At 35.4% G+C, this 10,571-nt stretch overlaps 1 protein-coding gene across 3 annotated transcripts; it reads left to right on the top strand.

Annotated features, from left to right (window-relative positions):
- Nucleotides 1-864: 864 nt before the first annotated feature.
- LOC123196256 (lysine-specific demethylase JMJ706-like) lies at nucleotides 865-9,782 on the top strand. 3 transcript variants are annotated; one of them, XR_006497653.1, is made up of 12 exons: nucleotides 865-1,305; nucleotides 4,012-4,378; nucleotides 5,143-5,299; nucleotides 5,383-5,602; nucleotides 6,555-6,608; nucleotides 6,692-6,771; nucleotides 6,870-7,147; nucleotides 7,278-7,673; nucleotides 7,758-8,176; nucleotides 8,294-8,575; nucleotides 8,870-9,516; nucleotides 9,591-9,782. XR_006497653.1 is itself a non-coding variant. In XM_044610207.1 (11 exons), the coding sequence occupies exons 1-11, from the start codon at nucleotides 1,303-1,305 to the stop codon at nucleotides 9,230-9,232; spliced, it is 2,619 nt and encodes an 872-aa protein (XP_044466142.1). In that variant the 5' UTR covers nucleotides 865-1,302; the 3' UTR covers nucleotides 9,233-9,782. The 3 variants fall into 3 exon arrangements, 2 of the variants coding, with proteins under 2 accessions (XP_044466142.1, XP_044466143.1); XM_044610207.1 differs by having other exon boundaries at nucleotides 8,870-9,782; XM_044610208.1 differs by having other exon boundaries at nucleotides 867-1,305; nucleotides 8,297-8,575; nucleotides 8,870-9,782.
- Nucleotides 9,783-10,571: the final 789 nt, after the last annotated feature.

Raw genomic sequence — 10,571 nt, forward strand, 5'->3', positions numbered from 1 at the left:
GATAAAAAGTTACGGGAAACCGGAAACAACTGTTGTTTCATGGATTCGGCTGTCTTAGGTTTTGTCGCTAGAGCGAAAGGCTGGTGCCGGTCATCCAGCCTCGTTGCACCTGCCAGCTATTATACAGAACTCCTAAAACCGCCGCTTCATCCTGCTGCCAAATGTCAATATTGTTCAAGAGATTGGAACACGTGTCGAGTTCTCCTTTCTTTTGGAGCAAGTGAAATGTCGAAAATAGGCATCAAATGGTAACCAACCGCGGGTAATTTTGTCCTCTTTGAATTATAGACTAACTAACTCTAAGGTAAGATAGGCAGAAATGATCCTGTACAGGTCGGCAGAATGATGAAAAAAAGTACACGCAATTGGGATCTCAGGCTTACAATAGTTATCACTTATGACCGTTGAGATTAAATGATGAAAAAAATCAACGGTGAGATTATCACATTTGACACATTCATACCGCGGAAATAAGCACATGTAATATTTCCGTCTTTCTAGCCACTTTCTTTTCTCTGACCCAAACAGAAACTACAAGTCTTCGACAGCACCGTTCCCCATGTGGACAAAAACACCCACAATAAAAGTAACCAATACTTCATTTTTTATCTCGTTTTGGTGGTAAAATTTAAAAAAAAAAATGGGTAAAATTGTAAACGTATAAAAAACGGAACTGCCAAATCCCAGCTAGAATCGAAACGCAAGAGAAAAACGCGTTTTGGCCGGCAAGGCGTTTGGTTGAACCACCTAACAACCACCACTTGCTTTCCTTCACACTTCACTTTTCGCTCTTTAATTTATTTAATAAATTTTACTTTAATCATTTAAAAATAAAATAAATTAATCAGAAAAGCAATAATACATTTATCAGTATAAAACTATAAATTATCCTCTCCAAGCTCTATTCCGGTTTTCTGAGCCTTTCTCTTTTTCTGTTTCTCTCTCATCCATTGTTTCTCTCTCTTCTCATTATTGCCGGTAAACCACTTTTTTACCGGAAAACCGCTTTATCTGGCAATAAATTCCTTTTTATCGCCAGAAATGTTAATCCATCCTGTGTTGTTAATTTGAATGTGTTTTTATCATTTTGTTGAAGAAATTGGATCTCTGAGTTTGACTGAGTTTCTTCGTTTCTGGAGAGAATGTGGTTGGCTTTTCAGGCTTGGCTTTGATCGTCAATGGATAAGATCGTGATCTAGTATTTGCTTTGTGATTTCTTTCGGTTTTTTTAGTTTTTATCCTTGTTTGTTCGGTGAATTCAGAGATAAAACGGGGACGTATCGTGAACGGTTGCGGAATGAAATGGTATGTGTTCGTTTCTTCAACTTTTCTTTTTTAATGCCTCTCTACTTCAATATTCTATAATATTTTGCAAAATTTAGTGAAATTTTCATTAATTTTTTTTTCCGTTTCGTTCTTCAGATCTTATACATTGCTGCGGTTTTGTCTCCGTTTCTGAATTTTTTACTCCATTTTCCCCTATCTCTTCGGAAAATTTATTTTGCATTTGTTGTGGGTATCTATGAGTATGTAGAGCTCTTATTTATTTATTATTAAAGAAATTAATAAAATACTCATGTTATGAACGATCCTGTTGATGTTTCCCTGGGGTCCCGTGGCTGATATTTTTCTTTGCTATAGAATAAAATTTGTATAATTCTAATGTCTATTTCTATAATTTTTTCTGTTGAATCATGCAATTTTTTTTTTCTTTTAGATATTGGTTGATGCAGTTGCTGTTTTTGACTGTTTGGATAAGATTGAAAGCCGTGAGTTAAATTTTTTATATTTGTAAGAGTGGAAATGGTCAATGCGCCGTTGGGTCAAATTAAATTTTGTTGTAGTTGAAAATACGCAGAGGAAGATATGGACTGTATAGACTAACAACATAAACATGCGTGTTTCCAAAACTCGTTTCTGAGCTTAATCAAGAATAACGAATCAGTGTGATCTCTTGTAATTGATTTATCCATAGATTCATTTTTATTTAATTATAATTGAAGCGGATAGAATCCTTATGTTCTGACGGAAATTTTATGGAAAGATTTTTTATTGGTTTCGACTGAATGTATGGTTTATGCTCATTTGCTCAGTTTTTTCTTTAGCCCTGTGGTTATTAGGGAGCAGGTGAATTAGGCATCACAATTGTAATGATTTTTTGCAAGTTAGTTAGGTTTTTCTTTAGCTCTGTTGTGATTTAGTAGCTTCTTCTTTATCGTAGGACAATAACAAATAGAGTAGATTGGCAAGAGCCCTCAAGATTGCTTGGGTGGTACTGCATTGCAAACAAAAGATGTCAAAGTTTCTTGTCTTCCTTTCTTGGTGCCTGAGAATTAACACCTAAATCCTTTTTACAAGTTCATCATAATAAAATATCATCATTTTTCTTTTCATCAAAACTGCTGGATCACACTGTGGTTTTAAGATGGAATAAAGTAAGAATGTGGATATTTTAGATGATGCTGATCAGGATTTAGGATCTGTGATTTGGAATTGACGACTGTTTTTTGATGACAAATATATGGGGTGTATGATATTGGATTTTAGCCTTGTACAATAATTATAAGTGGTTCCAAGGTCTCTGATTTTTTGATGTAGTAGATAATGAGTCTATAGTTACCGGAAGCAACAAAAATATTGACCATTTTAAAGCCCTATAAAAGACCTTTTTAAATTTTTCATGGAGCATATCAGTGCATAAAATGGCTGTTATGAGTGAAATTTGAAGTGGTAATATGATATTGAAAAATTCTCTAGTGAAAAATGATGTGAGCCATCCTAAATGTAGGGCATAGTTGTCCAAGGCAAAAAGTGCCAAAAGGCAATGAGAGGTCCTATGGGCTAGACAAAAAGGTGAGGCAAAGGCATTGTTTTTTTAACTTGAGCTGATTAAAAAATTCCATTAAAAGATTTCCCATTTTCATTAAATTTAAAATAATTTTTTACTACATTGATAATAAAAAATTGATTAGCAACTTCATGAGTAGTCTTAGATCAGACCAGCAACTGGCTCTCATGTTTAAACCTCTCTAACAACTATATAAGGGATTAGTGGCAGACAATCTATCCAACAACTTTAGCTCTCAACAACATATCCGACAACCTTAATTCTCTCTAGTAACCTCTTCGCCAATCATTGAACTTGTTCAACGACCTTAATCTCTCAAACCTTGATAGGGACTTATAAATTGCTAATGACCCTCATATTTAGTTGAAGATTGCCCAAAACCTGACAAATAGCTTAAGACTGCCAAAATTGTCAGTAGCCCTCAAATTTAGTCAAAGAGAGCCTAGTTTATGATAAAACCCCTTTTTTTTATGCCTAAAGCTTCTCTAAAGGCATAAAAAAAGCACTAAAGACGATTGCTTTTGAACCATTAGTTGCCTTGACCATACTTAAGGCGATGGCCATATTGCCCTAAGTAAATGTCGCCTAGGCAGCGCACCTTTGATAACTATGATGTAAGATTTATTTATGTTCCTAATTATGGGATTTATTTTTTGTTTTGGTAAGGATGTACGAAATTATGGGAATTGATTTCTTTTTCCTATTTGAGGTTGATTTCCTTTTTATTCTTGGACTCCGCTCACTTGATAAAATAGATTTTGGTTATGGTATTTTTTATTATTTCTTAGTACATTGTGTTGCCCTTCATTTTTGTATGAATGGCCTTTCATTCTGTATGTTTTTGTCATTCTTTTACTCTTTTGATTTTTTTTCCCTCACATTTGATCTATCTAACTTTATACAAAGTGGTCTTACTTGTGCGCAATTATTGCACTAGAGGAATTATTCGCCATTATCCTCTGGAAAGATAATTGGTTTATGGAGCTCTAGCTTATTTTTGTAAATTGTGGTTTCATTCATTTTCTGCACACACTATTGGTCTTCCTGTGTTGGAGAATATTTAATTTAAGTTTGTGATCTCACGTGCCATCTTCTGTGCTTTTATCATGTTATACCTTTCTGTTACTCTGATTTATTACATGTTTTTTTAAACCTTTTTACAGGTGGAAGGAAGGGTATGCTTGTCCAGAGAGGCTAAAAATGCCTTGGAATTTCTGAAGCGTAAAAGACTTCAGCGAGTAAAATCAGAAACCATTAGTCAGACTATAGGTGTCTCGAATATGATGACTAGAAGCGGAGGAGATTCTTTAAAAGCTTCAGCATCATGTGGAATTAGATTACATGGTAATGCAGACTCATTTTCAAGTGGGAGGGATGCCTTTTCCAAGCGGAAGGTTCATAAGTTTGACACTAAAGATCTAGAGTGGACAGAAAAAATCCCAGAATGTCCTGTGTACTGCCCAACAAAGGATGAATTTGAGGACCCTTTGGTTTATCTACAGAAGATAGCTCCAGAAGCTTCACAATATGGTAACTGCATTTTATTTTTTTCTGAACTGCATTGTGCTTTCTGGTGATTATACTTTTGACAGTTGTTGAAGTTTCCTGTCATTTATCAACTAAATAATTCTCTTTCTAATTGGTACCAAAAGTAAAACTGAGATTTTTTGTAATCTCATTTTTGAATTATAAATGATATAGTATACTTTGAGGACTTGATGTTTTTCCATTCATTTCCGATGTTAACCTTTCCCTTGTATATATAACTACTGGTTACTGGTTGTGTATGTATAAAGTGATATCATCAGTTTGGTCATTGACTGGAATGTTTTATGATTTTAGTTCTGTATTGTGTAAAGTGAGTCTATGCTGTAATTAGTGGTTTTAGCTATTGATTATGAAAATATGATTTGGAGTGTTGAAAATATCTGTTCAATAATATAGTTGTGAAAAAATAACACCACAAATTTAATGGAAGAAAATGTGTTAACACTCATATAATATAAAGCTTACTGATCCAAAAGGCCATGTGGAAAATACGAGAATTATTAATTAAGCTTAATGCATTTGGCAAGAGGAGAATGGAGGGCCTTAATTGTGAAAACTGACTCTTCTGGCCTGTCATTTTTTTTCAGTACAGTAACTAGTGTTTTTTCCTTTCTTAGCAGCTTCACATCGTTCAATGAATATGAGTTAGCACATAGTGTTCTGTTTTTGGTCTTGTTATCTTCAGCTTCAGTAGTTTTCATTCTAGACAAACTTTTTCACTATTTGAATCTTCACTTAAACTTCAGGTTTATGCAAGATTATATCCCCTTTGAGTGCTTCTGTTCCTGCCGGGGTTGTTTTGATGAAGGAGAAAGTAGGATTCAAGTTCACACCTAGAGTACAACCTCTTCGTCTTGCTGAGTGGGATGCTGAAGACAAAATTACTTTTTCCATCAGTGGCAGGTGAGTGTTTTTAATTTAAAAAAAAAAAACAATTTGTTGACTCGATAATTTTTATTAGGTATTGAGTACGTTTAAAATTTCAGGAATTACACATTTCGTGATTTCGAGAAAATGGCAGACAAGGTTTTTACTCGTAGATATTTTAGTGCTGGCTGTCTTCCTGCCCGGTACTTGGAAAAGGAATTTTGGCGTGAAATTGCTTATGGACAGACAGAAACTGTTGAATATGCATGTGACGTTGATGGTAGTGCCTTTTCATCTTCTTCTAGTGATCCGCTTGGAAATAGCAAGTGGAATTTGAAGGTCTTGATTTTGTCAACTCTTCTATCTCTTTTGTGCTTTTTTCATTTTTTATTTTATATAGGTTTGTTTCCTTAACTGTATTACTTTGGGGGGTACAATTGGCTTCATTTTTACAGCTTCCATGGTTTTCACTCTAGTTCACTTTTTCTAAGTCTTCTTACTGTATGTACATTGGCCTGACATGGAATTGTGGTTACTTAGTTGTACGAACATTCCCCAACTCAATCAAGTATAACCAAAACTCATGGATAGGTCACTGTGCAAATCATTTGGAAGCCCCTTATACAATTTTAAAGAACAAAGAAAGTAAATTTAACCTATCATGATCTATGATGATTTGATTAATTTCAATGTTTAAGTTAAGGGATTGCATACCAGGAAGTAACATTTAATCTGGGCATATGTACACTTGAGAATGTGCGTAGAGTCGAGCCTTAAGATCTGATCTGCAAACAGTTATTGCAGAATTGGGTGCCACAGTTCCTGTATTTATTGCAGGGTCTTCAAAATTTCTGACTCATATCCTTGACTATCCACATCCATGGCTGGTCTTTGGCTATGAATTGAATGATGTTTTAAAGCCATTATAATTTAACTTATGATAGTTGACTTGATTCTCCTTATAGCATGTTAAGTTGTAATACTTACAATATACTACCTGATTGACAAGGGGAGATAATGAGGGAGGAGACAACAATTATTAGCAACAAAAATTTTAGTGTATGTTGATTTACCGTGTAGTATCAGATGTCAGGAGATAGTCATTGATGTACCAACAATTTCTTCATAGAAAAAGTGTCAAGTTCTTTTGTATGATATAGTATTTTCTTCTACTACTTCCTTACCCTGAATACACAGTTAATCTTTGGCATAAGGTTATATCACTACTTAAGTGCTTTATATTGAACCGAACCAAATATCAACTAAATATTAAATTTTGTTGTGTTTCCAGAAAATTTCACGACTTCCCAAGTCCATTTTGCGTCTTCTGGACACAGCAATTCCGGTAACTAGAGTATTATTTTTCCCTTGTAATTAATTCTGTATGATGTATTTGCCCTGGATTGTTTAATGTTAAGTATTTTTCAGGGGGTAACTGATCCGATGCTTTACATTGGAATGCTGTTTAGTATGTTTGCTTGGCATGTGGAAGATCATTATTTGTATAGGTATGTATCACTTTTTTTAATTTCACTACACCAAATTATTTTTTCTGTTTATCCATCTAGTAAAAACCAATTATGCCATTATATTGATCCTGTTGCAGCATTAATTATCATCACTGTGGTGCATCAAAAACTTGGTATGGAATCCCCGGTCATGCAGCCTTGAAATTTGAACAGGTGGTGAGAGAACATGTCTATACCAATGATATTCTATCAACTGATGCAGAGGATGGAGCTTTTGATGTACTCTTGGGAAAAACTACTCTGTTTCCTCCAAATATTTTATTAGAGCACAACGTCCCAGTATATAAGGCTGTGCAGAATCCTGGGGAGTTTATTATCACCTTCCCCAGGGCATATCATGCTGGGTTCAGTCATGGTAAAATATCTATAAGCTTTGACAATGCATGCGTAATGGTATTAATATTAAATGATAAATTTCAATGATAACTGTCCCATTTTGCATATTTATTATATTATAATGTCTTGATTTTCTTTTCAACCTGCAGGTTTCAATTGCGGGGAGGCTGTGAACTTTGCAATCGGTGATTGGTTTCCATTGGGGGCTGTAGCTAGCTGGCGTTATGCACATCTGAGTAGGATGCCTTTGCTTCCTCATGAAGAACTTCTGTGTAAAGAAGCAATGCTTTTGTATACTGGCTTATTACTGGAAGACTTAGATTTTCCATCTGCAGACCTTGTTTCTCACCATACCATTAAGGTCTCATTTGTGAATCTGATACGTTTCCTGCATCGTGCTCGCTGGTCTGTTATGAAATCAGCTGCCTGTACTGGGGTTTTTCCAAATAACTATGGAACTATTCTCTGCAGTCTCTGCAAACGCGATTGTTATATCGCCTTCCTTGACTGCAGTTGTTACTCACATCCTGTGTGTCTTCGCCATGGTATGTTTTACTCTTGTCTTTTTCTTAATTTTAGTTATTGAATTGTATATTTGTTTATTATAGTGATCTTATTTCCAATTCCAGATGTCAAGTCCCTTGACTTCTCATGTGGAAGAACATTTACACTTTTCTTGAGGGAGGACATAGCCGAAATGGAGGCTGCAGCCAAAAAGTTTGAGCAGGAAGGAGTTTTAGACGAGTTTAACCAGGAAGCTGACTGTGGTGTTGACTTGTATGCATTGTATTCTTTTCCATCATCAAATATGTTGCATGATGTTGACGATGGATACTCACCTTATTGTGAGATAAGCATTGAACTGAACCCTGAGCGTTATGAAAAAACTCAAGATCAGTCTACAAGATTAGAGTATAGTTGTTGTAAACAGCCTACTTTGAGCCATGGCACTAAAGATATTAGATCTGAACTTGCAGAAGCTTCTCTTTCTTTTGCTGCATCATCCCTTTGTTCATTTGCAAGTGAAAGCTCATGCATGGCCAACAATGTAAGACCAGCTCCTTGATATGTGAATGTGCCTATCATTTATGCTGTTTGTAACTGATATCTTCATGCTCTGAATAAATTTTGAAGTGCAAATTTTGAAGTTTGTAATTTCTTAAAGCAGGTACATGAGCAAGGTAATTTAAATCTTGGGACTTTTGACACTAAAATGTCTGCTGACGGATTATTGCACACTACATATGAATCTTGTCTATCCTCTCAACGACATAATCAACTCTTAAGTACTGGAAACAATCTTCATGGATCTGATGTTAGGGCTGCATTGGATCAAGGCAGTGATGATTCTGACTCTGAGATATTTAGGGTTAAGCGTCGTTCGTCATTGAAAGTGCAGAAAAGAACTTATAAAGATGCCATGTTTCTGAAGAATTCAGAACATCAGGTATTATTTTCTAAAGCACTGAGCTTAATTTCTGATGCCTGTAATATGATAAATGAATACGTTCAAATTGAAAACTTGTGATTTAAAATGAAATATTTTATCGTATGATTTTGGGTTAGTTTTGGATTCTTAAGAAGGAATTGACCAATTAATTGGAGAGTTATCAGCCTTGCACCTCGTAATCATGTAGTTGGCTTTGGTTTTTTCTTCTAGTCACATTGCTTCGTGGCATTCTCTGCTTGATCTCAATTATTGATCATTGGAAATTTATATTGTGCTCATTTAACAATACAGGGGCTGAAGCGATTGAAGAAAGTCCAACCTTTAGGGCGATGTGGTCAAGTGATGCCATCAGAGTGCTCCAGGTCTGATGAATCAAATCATAGTGTTAGTCATACTTCTAACTATAAAGAAACTTCGGAGAATGCTGCTAGGGACAAGCTTTCCAGTGTTAGTACCATTCCAATATGTATTAAATTTAAGAAGGTGACTGATGAGGAAGCGACGAGTAAAGAGCAAGATAACCACGGAAATGACAGGTTGCAGCATGGTTTGGGAAAAGCATTGATAGAATCACCCCCTATTGAGATTGGGCCAAAGCGTCTTAAAGTTAGAGGCCCATCATTTCTAGGATCAGATAGCAGCAGATTGAATTGAAATTTAGATTTCAGTGACTAATGAAAAGCTTTTGAGCCTGACTCGCTAACTTCATTTTCTCTAATGGGGTTGAAACAACAGGAAGACCAGACCGTACAAAATTTGATTCTGATTCTGGGAGCAGCAGCGAAAATTAACCAAATTTAGGACAGTTTTATTCTTTGTGCAGGTCTCGAATTGGGGCAATCTGCACTGATGACAATTCTTGGGGTTCTCAGGCTGGGGTGTTTTTCTGTCTTTGGCAGCAGAACCTTCTATCCTGCAAGGCTGAAATTAGAAATCGGGTTAGTAACTTTGCTGTAAATTTGGTTTTTTTTATTTTGTTCGTAATTAATGAGTCAAAATTATTTTTGTCAAGGGCAAATGGTTATTCCCTCTGATCTCCTTACACTTGACTTGAGTCTGCTGCTTCCTTGGATAGGTTCTTTATTCTTTTCTGTAGCAATGGACTACTTGAATAAATGCATAGAAATGAACTTCCTTTTCTTATCTTTTGTCCTTTTGGCATCAGCAAATGAAATAATATTATTCTCCATTTGAGAATTGGCCATGTTGAATGGAGCTTCCCATGCTTAACCGTTGCAGATGATGATGATATTATTATTTTATTCATATGGGTTGCCGACCAAAAGATAGAATGCATTCATTGAATCAGTGAAGTGAATGTGATATTGATGCTTCACCTGAATTTTAGGCCTTAAAGGACAATATATGATAGTGGAATTCCACCTAAATTGAAACATTTTCATAAGTGTTTGGTAATTTTCTTTATTGATTAAGTTTACTGTTGTGACTTTATTTGCTTTAAAAATATGAATGTAGATATGGAATGTCAAAAAGTTGTAACTTAGACAAAGCCTGGTTTCTGGGCTCTTTTGACCTCCTCTGGGTCCCTTCTGTGAAACTGGGCCTATTTTAGTTGCCCTATAAAAAGCCCCTTTTAAAGAATTTCAGGCCTCTGTAGCTGCAGCAAATAGTCTCCAAGTGGTTGTTTGAGTGACAAAAAATTTAAATCTCCAAGTGAGAGGACTTAGGTACTTATTGCGATGGTTATAGGACGAGTCATTAGATTTGAGGTTTTACTTGTTTGATTTAGTCAATTTGTCCTCAAAAGGATGGTCCGACTCAAGTTATAAATTTCAACCCGAAACTTCTCCCCTCCCCTATATATATATATATATATATATATCTGATACTTCAATTCCAGAAGTTCAGTTTCAGCAGAGAACCCAGTTATGTCGTCTTGTTCTTCATTTACTTCTCAGTATGATCAAGTTTTTCTATATTTATTTCAGTCGAGGGTTCTCAGTGGTTGCTTTTCAAAGACAGGAGATTTGTT

Source organism: Mangifera indica, chromosome 14 (assembly GCF_011075055.1).
Source record: "Mangifera indica cultivar Alphonso chromosome 14, CATAS_Mindica_2.1, whole genome shotgun sequence".
Taxonomy (NCBI): domain Eukaryota; kingdom Viridiplantae; phylum Streptophyta; class Magnoliopsida; order Sapindales; family Anacardiaceae; genus Mangifera; species Mangifera indica.